General features: G+C 35.5%; 1 protein-coding gene across 3 annotated transcripts in view; it reads right to left on the bottom strand.

Moving 5' to 3' along the window:
* Positions 1 to 21,593, bottom strand: part of EPC2 (enhancer of polycomb homolog 2) — a 126,002-nt gene that overhangs the window by 51,608 nt on the left and 52,801 nt on the right. For all 3 annotated transcript variants that reach the window (XM_065931507.1, XM_065931506.1, XM_065931508.1), the window contains exon 2: positions 20,458 to 20,617. In XM_065931507.1, coding sequence (XP_065787579.1) covers positions 20,458 to 20,617 — 160 coding nt within the window. The remainder of the gene's footprint in view (positions 1 to 20,457; positions 20,618 to 21,593) is intronic.

Genomic DNA, 21,593 nt, shown 5'->3' with positions numbered 1-21,593 from the left:
CCAGAAATAATAATTACCAGGTAATATGGCTCTAGGAAATAAAGAGAAAAAAGGCCCTGCCACCATTAAAGAAACAGTGACCAGAGAATACATTACCAATATTCACAAACACATCATATACTGAGAAATCTGAAAACACGAAGGAAACCGTGAAGGAGATGGAAACATCTCATGTATTATCTGCTAAAAGGCTCAATGGCGCAGTCTGGACTAAAAGATTAGGACTGTACCCTACCATATCTGTGCACACTTATTCAGAAAACGTCATTAATATGAAGATTTCCTGAAGAAGCACTATACACTGGTCACCTAGGTACATATCCTTACTTTCAACAACTTGCAGAACACCCTACAAATATGAAGACTAGGAGGCTCTGCTTTCTTCTTTACACAGAGCACAGAGTAATGGGGATCTTGTAAAATAATGGGTAAACTAGGGTCATCTGTCCGGTCTACAGTACATCTAATCATAAGCTCGTCTGCACCAAAACCATAATGAGAAACTACACTGTGCTCATCAATAGCACGCAACATCTAGCAAAGGCCCAAGTCCCACTCCGCACAGTCCCCGAGCCCCAACAGGCAAAAGTTGACTCCTAAGAAAAAAATTTAAACGAAAGCAGTCAAAAAATTTAAAAGAAAGGAATAGGGATACTCAGATTGTTTCCTGAGTCCCCCTCCCCCAACTTTTATTATCTATGGCAACTTGTCAAGAGGAAAACTAGAATAAACAAAGATATGCTGGGAGATCTAGATGTCAATTAGCTTTACTCAAATCATATAGCAGTTACTCCTTCCTGGTAAAAATCTTAAAAAGTAATAGTTCCTAAGGGGAGTCGTAGACCAGAACCCAGATGTTTAATCACATAATTACATAACTAAATGGTTACTCAAGCAATATTTAATAAAGTAAATATCTCAGCGTCATAAAGTCTGGATAATTTTCATTTTTACAGGTTTTTTTTAGTACATTTTGACCAGCAAGGTCATATTTAAAAGCAAGACCAAAAAAATTTATAAATAACAAAAGTTACATGATATCTAAAACTAGAAACATCTTATACATCAGAAAAATGAGGTTAAAAACTCTGGTGAGTTGAGCACAGGTTTCAGGATCTCAACTCATAGAGTTCAGTGATTCTTCCACTGTAACTATAATAAAAAGCTCCTTGATAGTTAAAAGGAGATAAATTAAAAGATTTGTTTTCTGTTCAGCCATGGACTTAAATGCTTAAGATAATACATTACAAGCATTTAATAGCAAAAGATAAAAAGATTTATTTACAAGTAAATGCAAGTTGACTACCATGCATGTGAAACAAGTTATTGTGGACCCAGTGCACCAGGCACTCAAGGATTTGTTAAAAACAAACATTAAAAATGAAAATGAAAACAAACTCTTATAAGACTTCCCCATTTAAAGTTATTTTACATTAAGAAAATTTTCAAGTTACCTATGAATTATTGATGATAATTCTTTAATGTAAAAAGAAGCAATATTATACAAAGCTCCTATTTTCATTCATTTTTCAAATTTTCTGAATGCTTATTTCTGGACTACTTGCCAATATCCAATCCCTCTGATGCAAGCAATAAAATAAGACAGAAGGACCAGTACACCTTATTTTGTAAAGGTTCGTCTTTTAACAGTAACACTTAAAAGAGTGTCGTTCACTTAAAAACTCTGATCTATCTCTTCCTCCAGCTCTGCATTTCCTTTCCTATACAATTTCCAAAATTATGTTTTTTAATCCACTGAATCCAGTAACAACAAACACTGACTGTACAACATGTGTAACAGGCTCCCTTCTAAATTAAGATAGATAAAACACAGAATAAGTGTGAGAACACAGAATAAGTGATGAAAGGTAATTCCAGACTGAGAGAGTAGCAGGAACAAAGAGAATATGCTTAACTACAAAATATATCAATTATCAATGATAAGTTTGGATAGGAGGCTGCTGCTGCTGCTAGGTTGCTTGAGTCATGCCTGACTCTTAGCGACCCCATGGACTGCAGCCTACCAGGCTCCGCCCATGGGATTTTCCAGGCAAGAGTACTGGAGTGGGTTGCCACTGCCTTCTCCAGGATAGGAGGCTAGATGATTACAAAGCACTTTCAAACAGTAGGACAAAAATTCAAAACCATATGTCCATTGAAATTGCAAGCATATATATAAAATGAATATATGAAGGGAAAACATAGGCATAACACTTTCCGACAAAAATTGCAGGAATATCTTTTTTGATCCATCTCCCAGAATAATGGAAATAACAAAAATAAACAAATGGGATCTACTTAAACTCAAAAGTTTTTACACAGCAAAGGAAACAAACAAAATGAGAAGCTGACCTACAGATTGTGAGAAAATATTTTGTGGATGTCCTTAAAAAAACAAAAATTGAGCTACCATATGACTCTGCAATCCCCACTCCTGGGCATATACTCAGAAAAAAAACATGATCTGAAAGGATACATGCACCTCAAAGTTCACTGCAGAAGTGTTTATAACAGCAAAGACATGGAAGCAACCAAAATGTCCATCAACGGAGGAATGGGTAAAGAAGATGTAGTGCATATATACAATTGAGTATTACTCAGGCATGAAAAAGAACGACATAATGCAATCTGCAGCAACATGGATGAACCTAGAGATTGTCATAGAGTGAAATAAAGCAGACACAGAATGAGAAATACTGTATGACATCCCTTACATGTAGAATCTAAAAAGCAATAATACAAATGCACTTATTTACAAAGCTGAAACAGACTCACAGACTTACAAGAAGAAGCTTATGGTTGCCAGGGGGGAAGGATGCAGGGAAGGGATAGTTAAGGAGTTTGGGATGCACATATACACACTGTTATATTTAAAATGGATAACCACAAAGACATGCTACATAGCATGTGGAACTCTGCTCAATGTTATGCTGCAGCCTGGGTGGGAAGGGAGTTTGGAGAATGGATTAATGTATACGTATGGCTGAGTTCCTTTGCTAATCCACCTCAAACTATCACAAAATTGTTAACTGGCTATACTTCATTATAAAACAAAAATATTAAAAAGTGTATATATATATAAAAGTAGAGTTGATCAGTTTCACAAACCTAGCATCAGCAGTGCTACTGCATATCTAAATCCCAGTGAAACGGAAGCCAGTGTATACTAACGTAGGCTTTGACTAAGAAGTAATTGGAATAAATCATCTTCCTAAGATCCCACATACCTAACTCTAAGGATGTCCAGGAATCTGACAAAGGCTCACAAGTCTCTCCTTTACTTTAATATTATCAAAGCCTTTAAAACAGTGCTTCCCAAACTTAAGCACTCACCAGAATCATTTGATTGAATCAAACAGATTGCTGAGCTTGCTTGACTGAAACAATTTCTGACACAGCAGATCTGAAGTGCAGTATGTGAACACATTCCGAAGTGATGCTGAACAACATTTTGAAAATCTCTAACCTAAAGGCAAGTCTTTACTCTTGAAAGATTGTAAAACTTTACTTACGCTTAATGTGAAATACGATGAACTTTTATTTCATCATAACTTTTATGAAATTCATGTATTGTAAAATCCTCAGGCTTCAAATTACTTTCAAAGTAGGTAATGACAAACTAGTACATCTCAAAGTTCAGAGGCAACCCAAGCACCATCCCCTCCTTTGCTTGGAGCTCTCCAAGGTTCTGATAGCTTGCAAAACTAGCAGTTCTAAATGTACCAATAGATCATACGAATGTTAATTAAGTCAGAATTCTTGACTCTGCTTCTCTGAGATTTTCTACTGTTATAAGACTTGAACAGAGACCTCACTTACACTTTCTTCCCAATGTACAGAAAAAGAAAATGAAGTGCAAAAGCGTCCAAGGCTACTTTCTATAAGATAATATAGTGATCCAAATCCATCCACCAGCTGATCTATTCTAAAAAGTGTTCTAGGTTTGTGTTATACTCAAGATTATTCATTTCTGTAGTCTTTTTGCTGATAGCCAACAAATTACACTCCTCTCCCACTTTGAAGAATTCATATTTTATATAAATGACAAGTATTATTGGTGAAAATTAGTAGCAATGAGCTACTTTCATGGAACTACAGACCATGAAAATGAGTAAGGGGGTATTTTGAAACTTTCAGGTAGAGATTTTCATCATTAGAGAGGGGAAAGAGCCTAATGATATTAGACAGGACCGAGGGGATGTGATAGTTGATTTTTTAAAAAAAGTCAGGTGTATCAAGATAATGATCCTTTTATCCTCTCTCAAATTGTGCTTTATCTTAGTCATCTCTTTTCTCTTCCTTCAGATTCTTCCTCCCTTGTTTTCCAATAACTCAAGAGACAACTGGACAAGTAACAGTTCAGGACACGAGATTGCTAATGAATCCTAAACATATGAAAAGAATCTCAACCTCATTTATAAGAAATCCAAATTAAAACTACACTGAGAAATCAGGATAAAGTCTGTGTGTTAGGTAACACTGGATGAGAGGTATATAGGAACACTTTGTACACAATCTTCCTATAAAAACTACGATTTTTCCAAAATGAAAAGTTTATTAAAAAAATACTACATTGAGGTGTATTATCTAGTACCTACTGAACTGCTAAAATCAGAAAATTCAAAAGCAGTCTTTTGATAAGTATATGGGGAAATAAGCTCTTTCATACCTTGCTAGAAGACAACCAAAATACTATTAACCCTTACAGAGGGCAATTTGACAACTTCTGTAAGGAAAAGATACAATTATACCTTTATGAAATTCTTTATAGTCATCATCATTCACTAAGTCACTAACTGTAATAATAGAAGACTGGAAACAATCCAAGTTTCTTTCCATAAGAAACTGGATAATTAACTGGCACATCTCAAACACAAAGGACTATTTATGCAGCAGCAAAAAGGAGTGAGGACACACTCTACATTCCCAGACTACACTCTTATACACACAAACATGCAAACAACATATGCTATAGAGTACATATAGTATGCTAAATTTTGTAAAAGAAGGGGTATAAAAATATAGTTTCCTATGTATGTGAATCTGTATTACAAACTCCTAAAAAACAGATAGGCTAATAAAAGCGGTTACTTACAAAGGGAAGGTGACTCAGAGTAGAGGGTAGATAGGGATGAGGTTGTTTTTGTATATCTTTTATTTTGGAAACTTCTAAATGCATTATCTATTTAAAAATAAAAGTCATGTTACTCCATGACTCTAAAAATAATGTGTTCGAAGAAAATGTTCTGGGTCAGTGAACCCTGTGTACTGACGTTCTCCCCCAGATTCTTCAATTCAAACCTGTTAACTTTCTCATTCATTTTCAGTCAATTTTTCAATGAGTACAGTACATCAGCAAAAAACCTCACTCAAGACCTTTGGGTTCATACACTATCTTGGCTTAATCAGTACAAACTAATCCTAAAATTATATGTAATAAATGAGTAAGAACACACATTCTATTAATATTTAGTAGTGTAAATAATAAATAAGTCACAGAAAAAGAACATAAGTCTCTAGGCCACTAAATGGATAGGAATTTGAGAAATTAAACAGCAGTATTCTTATAAACACATTTGTTCTAATGTTAGCAAAATATTAACTGGACTAGGAAATAAACTCAATATATAGAAGATATTAGAAAGATTTAAAATAGAAATCTTAATAGACCTGGAAGAAAATCCAAATATATAAAACATGAGTTAGAGAGGAATAATTTCCTTTACAAAAAGAGATTCTTTAAAGAAGATTTCATCAAATATTCTTTTCAAAAATCATCCCTATGGTAGATATAAAATACCATATTTTAGAATATAGATTTTAGATTTCAAAACATAGTGTAATAACACAACAATCAAAACAATATGGTACTGACATAAAGACCAATGGAACAGGGAGCCAAGAAATAAACTGTCATATAATATATGACCAAATGATCAAAAAGGGTGCCAAAACTCAACAATGGAGAAAGGATAGTCTATTCAACAAACAGTGTTGGGAAAACCAGAAATCCACATGCAAAAGATGAAGATGGACCCTTTTCTAACATCAACTAGAAACTCCTAGAAGAAACAGAGGGAGAAAATTTTGTGACACTGGATTTGTCTATGATTTCTTGATTATGATACCAACAGCACAGGCTCCAAAAGCAAAGAGAGACAAATGGGACTGCATCAAACTTAAAAAGTTCTGCACAGCAAAGAAAACAAGCAAAGGAAGAATGAAAACATGGAGAAAATATCTGCAAACCATGTATCTGATAAGGGGTTAACAACCAGAATATATAAACAACTCCAATAACTTAAACAAAAATCTAAATAACAGACTTTAAAAATGAACAAGGGTCTGTACAGACAATTCACCAAAAAAGATATACAAACAGCCAACAAGCATACTAAAAGATGCTCAATATCACTAACACATTAGGGAAATACAAATCAGGACTATAAGGAGAAGTCATCTTACTAGCCTCACTAGGATGGCCACTATTAAAATATAACAAAACACAAAAGAATTACACTTGGTGTGAGAGTGGAGAATATGGAACCCTTGTGCACTGTTGATAGGATGGTAAAACAGGTGTTGCCACTGTAAAAAAAAAAAAAAAAAAAAAAAGTCCCTCAAAAGTTACAAGTAGAACTACCATGTAATCCAGCAATCATCAGTTCAGTTCAGTTCACTCAGTCGTGTCTGATTCTTTGCAACCCCATGAACTGTAGCACACCAGGCCTCCCTGTCCATCACCAACTCCCAGAGTTTACTCAAACTCATGTCTATTGAGTCGGTGATGCCATGCAACCATCTCATCCTCTGTTGTCCCCTTCTCTTGCCCTCAATCTTTCCCAGCATAAGGGTTTTTCAAATGAGTTAGATCTTCACATCAGGTGGCCAAACTATTGGGAGTTTCAGCTTCAACATCAGTCCTTCCAATGAACACCCAGGACTGATTTCCTTTAGGATAGACTCGTTGGATCTCCTTGCAGTCCAAGGGACTCTCAAGAGTCTGCTCTAACACCACAGTTCAATAGCATAAATTCTTCGGCGCTCAGCTTTCTATATAGTTCAACTCTCACATCCATACATGACTACTGGAAAAACCACAGCCTTGAACAGACGGACTTTTGTTGACAAAGTGATGTCTCTGCTTTTTAATATGCTATCTAGGTTGGCCATAACTTTCCTTCCAAGGAGTAAGCGTCTTTTAATTTTATGGCTGCAATCACCATCTGCAGTGATTTTGGAGCCCCCAAAAATAAAGTCTGACACTGTTTCCACTGTTTCTCCATCTATTTGCCATGAAGTGATGGGACCGGATACCATGATCTTAGTTTTCTGAATGTTGAGCTTTAAGTCAACTTTTTCACTCTCCTCTTTCACTTTCACCAAGAGGCTCTATAGTTCTTCACTTTCTGCCATAAGGTTAGTGTCATCTGCATATCTGACGTTATTGACATTACTTGCGGCAATCTTGATTTTCCAACTTGTGCTTCATCCAGTCCAGCGTTTCTCATGATGTACTCTGCATATAAGTTAAATAAGCAGGGTGACAATATACAGCCTTGAAATACTCCTTTTTCTATTTTAACCAATCTGTTGTTCCATGTCCAGTTCTAACTGCTGCTTCCTGACCTGCAAACTGATTTCTCAACAGCCAGGTCAGGTGGTCTGGTATTCCCATCTCTTTCAGAATTTTCCCGTTTATTGTGATCCACACAGTAAAAGGCTTTGGCATAGTCAATAAAGCAGAAATAGATGTTTTTCTGGAACTCTTTTGCTTTTTCGGTGATCCAGTGAATGTTGGCAATTTGATCTCTGGTTCCTCTGCTTTTTGTAAAACCAGCTTGAACATCTGGAAGTTTGCAGTTCATGTATTGCTGAAGCCTGGCTTGGAGAATTTTGAGCATTACTTTATTAGCGTGTGCGGCTGCTTCTAAGTCACCTCAGTCGTGTCCGACTCTGTGCGACCCCATAGATGGCAGCCCACCAGGCTCTCCCGTCCCTGGGATTCTCCAGGCAAGAACACTGGAGTGGGTTGCCATTTCCTTCTCCAATGCATGAAAGTGAAAAGTGAAAGTGAAGTCGCTCAGTCATGTCCAACTCTTAGTGACCCCAGGGACTGCAGTCTACCAGGCTCCTCTGCCCATGGGATTTTCCAGGCAAGAGTACTGGAGTGGGGTGCCATTGCCTTTTCCATATTAGCATGTGAGATGAGTGTAATTGTGTGGTAGTTTGAGCATTCTTTGGCATTGCCTTTCTTTGGGACTGGAATGAAAATTGACCTTTTCCAGTCCTGTGGCCACTGCTGAATTTTCAAAATTTGCTGGCATACTGAGGGCAGCACTTTCACAGCATCATCTTTTAGGATCTGAAATAGCCCAACTGGAATTCTATCACTTCCACTAGCTTTGTTCGTAGTGATGCTTTCTAAGGCCCACTTGACTTCACATTCCAGGATGTCTGGCTCTAGATGAGTGATCACACCATCGTAATTATCTGGGTCGTGAAGATCTTTTTTGTACAGTTCCTCTGTGTATTCTTGCCACCTCTTCTTATTATCTTCTGCTTCTGTTAGGTCCATACCATTTCTGTCCTTTACTGAGTCCATCTCTACATGAAATGTTCCCTTGGCATCTCTAATTTTCTTGAAGAGATCGCTAGTCTTTCCCATTCTATTGTTTTCCTCTATTTTTTTTTGCATTGATCGCTGAGGAAGGCTTTCTTATCTCTCCTTGCTATTCTTTGGAACTCTGCATTCAGATGGGTATATTTTTCCTTTTCTCCTTTGCTTTTCGCTTCTCTTCTTTTCACAGCTATTTGTAAGGCCTCCTCAGACAGCCATTTTGCTTTTTTGCATTTCTTTTTCTTGGGGATGGTCTTGATCCCTGTCTCCGGTACAAGTCATGAACTTCCGTCTATAGTTCATCAGGCATCCTGTCTGTCAGATCTAGTCCCTTAAATCTATTTCTCACTTCCAGCAATCATACTTCTGTGCAAATTTTCAAAAGAACTAAGAATAGGATCTCGAAGGGATATGTGAACACCCATGTTCTCTGCAATGTTATTTACAACAGCCAAGACACAGAAACAACCTAAACATCCATCAACCACCAGATGGATGGATAAACTACAGGAGGTACATACATACAATGGAATATTATTCAGCCTTTAAAAAGAAAGAAGTCTTGTCATATGGTACAACATGGATGAACCTTGTGAATATCATCCTAAATGAAATAAGCCAGTCACAAAAAGACAAATACTACAGGATTCCACTTAAAGCAGACAAATTCATAGATACAACAAGTAGAATGGTGACTGTCAGATACTGGGGGTAGGGTTAACAGGGAACTGTTTAGAATTTCAGTCATACAAAATAAAAATTCAGTAACAGATAGTTGGAAAATCCCCAAATACTTATGGATTAAACATTACTCTTACAAATATGGTCAAAGATGAGATATCAAGAAAAATTTTTAAATATTTTGAACTAAATGAGAATGTAACACTAAAATTTGTGGGACGTAACAAAAACAGTGATAGAGGAAAATTTGCAACCCTGAAATATAACAAGAAAGATAGAAAATCAAGTCTTCTACCTGTGAGAGCTGGAAAGGAAGAAGCAAATTAAATCCAAAGTAAGCAGAAGTAAAGACATAGAATAAAAAATAGAGTAAAATCAACTAAAGTAAGCACAGTAATAGAGGAAAATCAATAAAACCAAGAGTTTTTTTTTTTAAAAGATCAATAAAATCAATAAGCTTCTAGCCAGACTCACTAAGAAAAACAGAGAACATAATTATCAATGTCAGAAATTTAAAAATAGGGAACACTACTACTGAATCCATGGATATTAAAAGGATGGTCAAAGAACACTGAACAATTCTATGTCCACAAATCTGATAATCTTTATGAAATGGACTAGTTCCTTAGAGACACAATTAGCCAAAACTCACACAAGAAAAAGATATACACTATGAATAGGTCTGTATATATTAAAGAAACTGAATCAACAATTAATAATCTTACAGAACTGAAAGCATCAAGTACAGGTGGGTTCACTGGTGAATTTTATCTAACATTCAAGGAAGAAATAGTATTCAATTGTTATAACATTTTTCAGAGGATAGAAGCAGAAGGAATTCTTCCTAACTCCTTCTAGGAGGCCAACATTACTCTAATACCAAACTCAGATAAAGAAATTACAAAACTACAAACCAGTAGCACTCATGAATGTAGAGGCAAAAATCCTCAATAAAGTTGAATCTAACAAACTGAATCTAACTATGTATGAAAAGAAATAAACTTCAAGACCAAGTGGGATTTATCATAGGTATGAAAACTTGGAAAAGGTCAATGAATGTAATCTACCACATCAACAAAGAAAAAATAAAAATTGTATCAACAGATGCAGAAAAATCATTTAACAAAATCCAACACCCACTCATGATAAAAACTGACAGCAAACTAGGAACATAAGAAAATTTCCTCAACTTGATAAGGAACATCTACAAAAACCTTACAGAAAGGTTCATACTTGGTGGTATGAAACTAAGAGCTTTCCTCACGAGATCAGAAACAATGCAAGGATGATGTCCCCTCTCACCACTGCTTTTCAACGCTGTACTGGAAGACCCAGCTAATACAGTAAAATGAAAAAACTAACTTTGCCCCCAGATGACAAGGTTGTCTACAGGTGTTCATACAGTCTATGAAAGAACTGATAAAAACTCCTGGAACTAAATGATTATAGCAAGGTTGCAGAACACACAATTACTATACAAAATCAATCACTTTCCTATATACTGCAATGAGAAAGTGGAATTTGAAACTAAAAACACAAAACCATTTATATTAGCACTCCCCCCAAAATGATACAAAGATACAAATCTAACAAATTACGTAAAGTTCTACATGCAGAGAACGACAAAACTCTGGTGAAACATTATCAAAGAACTAAATAAACGGAAAGAGTCATGGTTATTGGAAGGAAGACTCAATTTGGTTAACCTATTAGTTTTTCCCAACTTGATCTAAAGATTCAATGAAATCTCAATCAAAATTACAGCAAGCCATTCTGTGCATCAATCAGTAGTGACAAACTGATTCTTAAGTTTATATGAAGCAAAAAAATTCAAAATAGTTAACATAATATTGAAGAATAAAGTCTGAAAACTGATTTCAAAATTTACTGTGAAGCCACACTAATTCAGACAATGTGCTACTGATCAAAAAAAAAAAAAAAAAAAAACTGACAAAAAGATCAGTGAAAGAGACTAGAGGGCCCAGAAATAGATCCATATGAATCCAGTCAATTAATCTTTGACAAAAGTAGCAAAGACAATTCAAAGAAAAAGAATAATCTTTTCAACAAACAGCACTGAGACAACTGGACACCCATATTTAAAAATGATGAATCTAGGCACAGATCTTACACCTTTCACAAAAGTTAACTCAAAATGAATCACAGACCTAAATGTAAAAAACACTGACCTATAAAACTACTAGAAAGTAACGTAGGAGAAAGCCTGCATGATATCATACTTGGTGATGAGATTTTAGAAATATCACCAAAAGCAAACTCCATGAAAGAAAAATAATTAAGCTGGACCTCCTGCTCTATGAAAGACATTATTAAATGAATGAAAAGACAAGTCACAGACTGGGAGAAAATATTTTCAAAACTCAGATCTGATAAAGTACTCAAAAATATATACAGAACACTTAAAATTCAACAATAAGAAAACAAAGAATCCAACTTTAAAATGGGTAAAGATACAGACACTTCACCCAGGAAGATACACAAATTGCAATTAATCATATGAAAAGGTACTCAACATCCTAGGCTATTAGAGAATGAGATACCATTACATCCTATTAGAATGGCTAAAATTCTAAAACTGACACCACCAAAAGTTGACGAGGATACAGAGCAACAGGAACTCTTCTTCACTGATAGTAAAAATGAAAAATGAGAAATGAAATAGCCACTTTGGAAGTAGTCAGTGTGGCAGCTTCTTACAAAGCTAAACACTGCCTTACTGTATAATCAAACAACTGTGTTCCTAGGTGTTTACCCAAAAGAGCTGAAAACTTAATGTCCACACAAAAAATGAAGACAGATTTTTCATAAGTTTTTAAAATTGGAAGCAACCAACATGTCCTTCAATAGGTAAATGAATAAACAAACACTGAATTATCCATATAATAGAATATTATTCAATAATTTAAAAGAGAACTATCAAGTAAAAAAAACAGAAGAACCTGAAATCCATAATGCTAAGTGAAAGAAATCAGCCTGAAAAGCCCATGTCATGTGTAATTTCACTTAAATTACAATTTGGAAAAAGCAAAACTAGAAAAAGCAGAAAGACCAGTGGTTTCCGGGGATCTGGAGGAATGAATAGGTGAAAATACAGGGAGTTTTTATGGTAATTCAACTATTCTGTAGGGTAATGTAGTGATGGATCTATGACATGGATCTTTAAAAATTCATTAAAACTGTAAAAAACAAACAGGAAATAGTAATAAGAACTACGGACTTTAGTTAATAAGGTACTGACTACATTACTGTAACAAATGTACCATACTAATGCAAGACAGTAGTAGGGGAAATTGTGTGTGGGTGTGTGAGGTGGGTGTGTGTGTGTAGGAGGCAGTATGTGGGAATTTGCTGTACTATCTGCTCAATTTTCTGTAAATCTAAAAAATTTTAAAGATTATCAATCCAATAAAAAATGTGTAAAGGACCTGAAAAGACATTTGTCCAACAAAGATACATGAATAGCTAACAGATACTCAGCCTCACTAATTATTAGGGAAATGCAAATCAAAACCACAAGATATCATCTCATGCCTGTCAGAATGACTAGCATCAGAAAGACAAGAGACAACAAATGTTGTTGAGCACGTGGAGCCCTTGTTCACTATGGGTGGGAATGCAAATTAATTCAACCACTATGTGAAATCAAAAAATTAAAAACAGAACTATAATATGATTTAGCAACTCCACTTCTTGAAATATGGCCAAAGGAAACGAGAAAACTACGTTAAGAGATATATGACGCAATCCCCCCCCACCTGCCCCGGCCGCCATGTTCATAGCAGTGTTACTTACAATAGCCAAGACACAGAAACAAGCTAAGTGCATAACAGTAAGTGAATGAAGGAAGCTGTGGTGTATATATATATATATAATGGAATAATATTCAGCCATCAAAAAACATGAAGTCCTGCCCATTCACGGGCATTATGGATGGACTTTGAGGGCATTATACTAAGTGAACTGAGTCAGACAGACAAAGGCAAATATTTTATGATCTCACAAGTGGAGATAAAAAGAATTTCTACCCCCTACCATCCCAAACTCATAGAACAAGAGATTATATTGTGGTTACTAAAGATGGGAGGTTGGGAGAGGGAGAAGTGGATGAAGGTAGTCAAAAGGTACAAACTCCCAGTTATAAGTACTGGGGATGTAAGATACAACATGATGACCATAGTTAACATAGGTAATATGTTACATATGCAAGTTGTTAAGAGAGTAAATCCTGAGTTCACATCACAGGAAAAAATATTTTTATTCCTTTCCTTTTTCTGTATATGAAGTGATAAATGTTAACTAAATTCATTCTGGTAATCATTATTTCAAATCTGATGCTAGGAAAGACTGAAGGAAGAAGAAGGGGACAAGACAGGATGAGATGGTTGGATGGAATCACTGACTCTATGGACATGAACTTGGGCAAACTCCAGGAAATTGTGAAGGACAGGGAAACCTGGCATGCTGCAATCCATGAGGTCTCAAAGAGTCAAACATGACTTAGCAACTAAACAACAACAAATCATTTCAAAAGTTGTGTAGGAAAAATCATTATTCTATATACCTTTAACATATAGTGGTGTATGTCAGTTATATCTCAACAAAGCTGGGGAAAAAAAAGCATGTATTCTGGAATCTGTCTGCCTGGTTCAAATTTTGGGTCCCCTACTTACAAGTTCGTTGAAGCATGCTCTTAAACATTTTTTATGACTAAGTAGTATTTCATTGTGTATGTATATACCACATCTTCTTTATCCATTCACCTGTTTATGGACACTTAGGTTGCTTTTATATCTTGGCAGTTGCAACTAATACTGCTATGAACAACAGGGTACATGTACCTTTTCGAATTACTGTTGCTTTTTTCAGATATACATCCAGAAGCCCAACTGTTGTAATAGTAGTTCTATTTGTAGTTTTTTGAGAAACCTCCATACTGTTCTCCACAATGGCTGCACCAAGGTACCTCCCCACTCACAATGTACATAGGTTCCTTTTTCTCAATATCCTAAGCAATGTTGTTGTTTTTTTTTAAATGACAGCCATTCTGACAAGTGCAAAGTGATATCCCACTGTGGTTTTGATTCACATTTCCCTGATGATTAGTGATGTTGAACATCTTTTCACATGTGTGTTGGTCATCTGCACATCCTCCTTGGAAAAATGTCTATTCAGTTCTACTCATTTTAAAATCAGGTTGTTTCTCTAATGTTGAGTTACATGAGCTATTTATATATGTTGGATATTAATTCCTTATCAGTCTTATCATTTGCAAACATTTTCTCCCGTTCAGTAGGTTGTCTTTCCATTTTGTCAATGGTTTCCTTTGCTGTGTAAAAGCTTTTACCATTCAATTAGGTCCCATTTGTTTTTGTTTCTCTTAGGAGATACATCCAAAAAAATATGGTTGCAATTCATGTCAAAGAGTGTTCTATGTTTTCCTCCAGGAGTTTTATGCTATCCAGTCTCACATTTGATCCATTCTTAGTTTTGCTTATGGTATTAGAGAATGTTCTAATTTCTTTCTTTTATAAGTAGCTGTCCAATTTTCCAAGCACCACTTACTGAAGAGGCCGGTTTTTTTCCATTCTTTCCTCCTTTGTTGCAAATTAACTGACCATTAGCAAGTGGGTTTATTTCTGGGCTCTCTATCTTGTTCCCCATTGATCTATGGCTGTTTTGTGTCAGTATCACACTGTTTTGATTACTCTAGCTTTGTAGTATAGTCTGAAGCTAGGGAGCATGATTCCTATTATCTTCTGAAGATTGATTTCACTATTTGGGGTTTTTTGTATTTCCACACAAATTTAAAAAGTATTTGTTCTAGTTCTGTGAAAAAATGCCTGTGGTATTTTTCATAAGTAAACATAAGAAAAGGCACACAAGCCCAAGGGGCATAATCCTTATACTCAAGACTTCTCTTTCACCTCTCTGTCCCAGACTGTCAAATGATTATAATGCTTTCCCAAATATCTATCATTACTCATTATTTAATATTTTCTAAGTTTTAGGGCTCCTCACCCTTTCCTGGATTAGTACTCACCCAGATACTACTCTACCATTTCAGAACAAGTGCCCACACTCACAGCTTTATCCAAGGATAAGAGGCTCAGCACAAGTATAAGCATCCTCAGAGAAGACAGGAAGATACTTAAAGACAGCTAGTCTGAATGTAGGGTGCCCTCATTGCCTGACCTTGCTCACTGCCCCCAGTATCTTTCTAACCACCTCAACCTGGAATCTAGCTTCACCCAGAACGTGTTTTCCACAAACCTGATATAATCCACTTCCGTACTTCTGGCATGGCTTTTCTGATATTTAATTGTGTTGCATCATTTCTGTTCAATCTGATTTCTTAACAGATACCCAGTTTTAAAAAATGGATTTTTTTAAATAAGAAATGATGTTCCTAGAATGTATCTTTTTCACCAAAAAGTTTTATTGTACAAACAAAACAATGTTCTTCATTTGGGATCTTTTTCAACTCTTTCCAATCAAAACATATTTGCCCTATGAAGGCAAACAGTCAGTTATCAATATTTTTGCTTAATGAGGAAAAGAGCAAAAAACATTTCAAGGATAATGAGATTGACACTGGATGTTAGATCAGCATCTGTCTCACTCTTGCTGAAAACATAGTAGAATAAATAATCCATGTGATACTAAACAAGTATAATTTTTCTTCTTTTCTAAGTAAAGACTTGACAATGATCAGCTTCACTGAACTGAGGAGTCAGTTTCAAGTGTAGTAACGTGTACAGCAGTATACACACACAGACAGGTACCTTCCCAGGACTTCAGATGTGGGCTGCAGACACAAACAGCAGAATTCAATTTCCTTTGAGTGGGTTTGTCGCCCTGCCTGACAAATAACAAAGGGTGCTATCCCCACCAGTCCTTTCTCCTGGACTCTTTCAGCCAAGAAACAGGTGATGTTCTACTTACCTGTGTTTGTAGGAGCAATGCACTGAGAACGCTAAGTAAACCTTCATTTCAAAACATGCAAAGGAGTCCTGATTCAAAGAAGTATTTAATTGAGTTCAAAACAGGACATAACTTCAGAAAATTTATGAAACAGTATCTCAAGTTCCTTCATGTTCTAAAATTCTGAGATATTGTAAAATATTACATTAAATGAAAGGGATAATGGGAGGTCAAAATAAAGAATTTACTGCAATGTAAACAAAGTCATTTCCTTAAGAGGAAAAATTTGGATCTTGAATTTAATAAGTTTTTAAACTCCGTAAGAGAAGAAATGAAAGAATTTTAACATTGGGTTAAGGTACCCAAAGAAAATCCATTATAACAGTAAGTAAAATGGAGGTAGCATTTTCCATGTATGTCACACAACTGACCAATATGTAGAATTAGCTGAAATGAGGAACAGTTTGAGTATCTTGGGTCATCAAAGACTACATGCCACCAAAATGCTTTCAACCTGGTCAAAATACCACAGTGTGTTGTGATTAAGTAAGTTCTCCAGAATACTAATACAGGTTACTAAGGAGAACTATTACCAAAAGGGATAGGAAATAATCAGGTTTATCTCACATCCACACCAAGACTGGAGTCACTCCACTCCTAACTCCTAGGCAGACACTTTCTGTCCTAAAATGACATAATGACGTTGTTGGTGAACAACTGAGCCCAATTCCTGATTTGGGTTCACACGGCAGGTCTCTCAATTTTACTGTACATGGCAATGATTTTATTCTTATATTATCAATTCTGTATACAATTTTGAGTCCTACAAGATCAATGTCTCAAAAATGTCAAGATGTGTATGCTTTTATCTTCACCATTCATTCATGATTTATTCAGCAAAATATTTAACTTCATACCTAGTCATATGCTAGGTACTACAGTAAGCAGTAAAAATTAAGAGGAAAAAAAAAGTCCCTTCTCTCAATGAGCCTTATAACCTGTGAAGCAACAGAGGGCAAACAATTACAACTACAGGTGGTTGATGCCACAATGAGGGTGTGCACACAACAGGAGGGCTTGAGGTAAACACTGTCAGGAACTCTGCTTAGAGGGGTTAGAAAAAAGATCTTAAAGGTGGTCCTGGAGATAAGCCTTGGAGAATAAATTGTATTTTAACAATGGGACAAGAGAAGTAAAGGGCTTTGTAAAGGCCTGGATGATAAAATAAGGGATGAATCATAGAGCTAAAAGGACTTATTATTGTAGCTGAAAGTGTGAAGAGTTTAGAGGGAATTGGTGTGGGGGGGGAGGTGAGGTGTGCTGTATATTGAGATCGTAGTGTGGGACTGTATGGTGAATGAGATGCAGCATCTGTTTCCAAAGAACTTACAGTTTAGAGGAAGAACAGACTATCAACAGTTCATTTCAATGACAGGCTGATGTCACAGTGGAAGAAGACATAGCAGACTGTGACTAGACAGGCACAAAACATCACACAGATAAGTTAAAATTTTATCCTATAGTCAGCAGTAAGTCTTGGAAACATTCTAAATGGCTACCAATCACAAAAGTGACAATGTGGATGATGGATTGGAAGGTACAGACTAAAGGAGAGCCACCAAGGACGCCCAATAGTAGGCAAAAAGGCATGCAAATAATGGAATATACATTTGATGGAAAATTATATATACACTGAAAATGACAACAGGAGACTACATAAAAACCTGAGAAAACTAAAATATAAATAGAAAAGGCAGAAAAAACTGTGTAGCACAATTTAGTATAGAACAGTATATGTAAGATATATACGCTAACAGACTCACCGAGAAAAAAGGAAGTAGCTAAAGTAATTGTCTATTATTTTTATTCTATTTATTACAGCAATAGAATAAAAGGAAATGGAGAAAAAAACAACACAAGATTAATATTTATTGCATCTATTGGGTCTGACCCAGATGGGTTACATCCAATTTCTGGTTCTTGGTTGCCAGGAATGGGTTTTACAAATGGTCCTATTGTCCAGCTATATTGTTATTAAAATACAAAAAAGGAGGAGTGGGGATATGTTGGCTTGAAAAATGTTTAAAATTTCTATTATGAACAGCTATCTCATTCCTGATACAAAGACAAGGAAAATTCAACAAGCTAAGGGATTCAAAGTCAAAGACATAGAGAAAACAAATCACACAAATAATTTTTGCAAGTGTGTTTCTCTTGAATGCTTAGGGGAAACAGTCTCTGGAAAATGGTTCTGACACTTAAGGGCTTTTAAGCCATTTAAAAACAACTGAACCAGTCAACAAACAAGCCATTTTATTGAGCATCTATAAGCCATGCACTTGACTCTAAAGATACAAAGGGAAAATAAAACATAGTCCCTGCCCTCAAGGGGCTCACAATCTAAAAGGAGAGAAAGAATGGTTACAAATAATCACAATAAAGTATGGTGAGTCCTCTGACAGAGGTACATACAAGGTACTGAGATGAAGCAAAGGAGAGGCAGGATGAGAAATCAGGGTTAAGCGGCAAAAGGGAGTCAGAAGATCTTAAGCTATAGAAAAGGAAAGAAGACTTGAACAGCACATGCAAGGAAATGTGAAATGTGAAACAAGGCAAATGTGAATAATTTTATTCCCTACAGTATACAGTGGGAGGGAAAGAGCAACAGGAAATGAGGTTAAAGGGGGGAGCAGGTAACAAATCACAAAGGGCCTTGTATTCAAATCAGAGACTGGCTATTATTGCATTCTGTTAAATCTATAATGCCAGCAATTACAAGATGCATCATTACTTTATGAACTGCAAGAAAGAAAAAGAAAAAGCTTCATATTTAAATTTATATAGTATTCCTACATAAAGCTCTATATCAAAGGAAAAGGACTTCAGCATAAGATAAATAAAATAGTCATGCAGAAAGGAACAACATGAAACCATATTTCTCAAATTGCCCTTAGGTGGAAGGAGGGGGGAAGAAAATCTCTCCTTGAGAACTGAATTCCAAGCAGGTCTGCAGCCTACTTGTGTGGTCTAAAAACAAACAAGTAAAACTAAAGCTACCAGTGTGGTCCAAAAGCAAACAAATAAAACAAAACAAGCAAAGACTTTAAGGTGGTCTCAGGTTGGTCCCCAGATGCCTGGCAAAAACAAGTAGAAATTCTCTTTAGACAAGCCATACTTTAATCAAGAAGAAAAGCAATTTAAAATGCAATCTCATTTCAAATATGACAAATGTACTTCTTGAGAACTGATGAAAAATACTAGATCTTACAGTCAGTAGTAAATCTGGAGATGTTTTGAATTACCCTGACAACTTTTTAAAAATACCTATTACCAGGCTGCAAATCAGAGATTTTCATACAGGTAGGCTTGAAGCAGAGCCCTCAACACTATTTTAACAAATGACTTCAAGTTTTTTTGTTTTTTTTTTTCCCAAATACAACCAGACAAGATACTAAGACACTAGCATCTGTCTGCAAAATTAGCTGCAAACTGCTACTATAAAATAAAGAACACAGTACAATTTTAAGCCCAGGTCATAATCTGATCAGAGAGACACTTCAGGAAGCCCATTATGGTGCCAGTGGACTTTGTGGAGAAGATAGATTAGAAGAGGGTAAGGATAATAGAATAGTTAGGAGATCAGTGAAACAGTTTAAGATCAGAGAGATCAGAGATGGTGATCATTTAAAAAATAACAATGGGGAGAAAATTATTAAGAGGATCAAAGGAGGAAGAATTAGAATTCTATAAAAATTACAAGAAGGTAGAGGTGTAGGATCTAATTCTAAAAAATTTCAGATTTGCCCCTAATCAGCATTATAGCCACTAGGCCTTGGAAAATAAACCTTATTTGGGTATGGTAATCCATTATGCCTTCTAGCTGTATAGTAAATGTATAAAAAAAGTATAATATGCAAAAAAATATATAAAAAAGATAATATATTATACACTCTAGCTGTATAATAAGTGTAAGTTCTGCAGAAAATCCTATACAACATAACCATCAACTGTTCCAAATGCAACTAACAATCAAAATGATCTTGAAGTTCAGATATAAGCACAGAGGAATTTTATTCTTTCATGTTTTACATTTCTATAAGTCAGTGGGTATCAATTTAAAAATTAAAATTTCTTTGTGTAAAAAGAGAGAAAGGATTTTTCACTGTTTGATAAATTTAAATTACAAACAAAAAAGAATGAATTAACAAACTTACGCTGAATATGAATGAACTGTTTTGGCTGTTTAAACTCTCCTTTGTACAAACGATTGTAATAGTTGACGTTGCTCTCTGCCTCAGGAACTGGAATGACCATGCTCTCTTTTTTTTCTCTAAACACTTGCTGTGCTGAAATAGCTCGCTGTAAATGATGTTCCTGGAAAATGTAAAGCAGGCAATGTGAGTTGTTTTCATAATATCAATTCAAAACAAAATTCTACTTAAAATTTACTTTGTTTAATAATTGCAAAGTACTTTAAGAATCAATTAAAAAACAGTAGTTCCTTTACTACAGACCTTCAGAAAACATTGCCATTATTCTCCCTTAATACTTGTATACATACTGGTATCACCTTAAATGACTACAATTTTAATAAGCAGAATTTTTAAATAAGTATTCACAAAGTAGAATTTAACATCTCAGTTACAAGAAAACTGACCCCTTGTTTGCTAAATTAATTGAGGTGTTTATCACCAATAGCAGATAACACAAATAAAAGCAAATAACAGGAAAAGAATTTATATCAGATTCTAAATATCTTCTGCATTTATACACCTCAAACTTCAAAAGCACAAAATTCTCAATAACTCAGAGACAAGAGAAAACGATAACCAACAGACTCTATTACCATCATGGCAAGAAGCATTTTTTAACAAAGACGAAATAATAGTTCTTATAGTATACATCCGGATTCTAGTAACTTCTCAATACCTCACTATTTAACAGATACTTTCTCCCTGACCCACCATGAACAATTTCCAACAAAGCACCTTTACTGTTTAGAAGGTAAACTAGGCCATGTCATTCCCCACAGGATCCGCTTCATATTTAAAGGTTAAAATCACTCAATGACTTACAAGACTTTATATCTCTCTGACCTTACCTCACACTTCTCTACTCCCAAACTTTATTCTAGCCACACTGCCTCCTCTCTTTAAGGTTCCTAAATATCTAAATGGATTGCTTCTGAAATTCCTTCAAGTCTCATCTGGCTACCTTGCATTGCATAAATTAAGATTTATGTATCAGGAGCCATTCTTTCAACATTTTTCAGAGCACCTGGTAGACAGCAGATACTATTCCTGTCACTGAGAATTATGAGTGAATGAGACAGAGACAGACTTCACGATTA

This window comes from Muntiacus reevesi, chromosome 3 (assembly GCF_963930625.1).
Source record: "Muntiacus reevesi chromosome 3, mMunRee1.1, whole genome shotgun sequence".
Classification (NCBI taxonomy): domain Eukaryota; kingdom Metazoa; phylum Chordata; class Mammalia; order Artiodactyla; family Cervidae; genus Muntiacus; species Muntiacus reevesi.
This window is presented reverse-complemented; position numbering and strand designations above follow the sequence as displayed.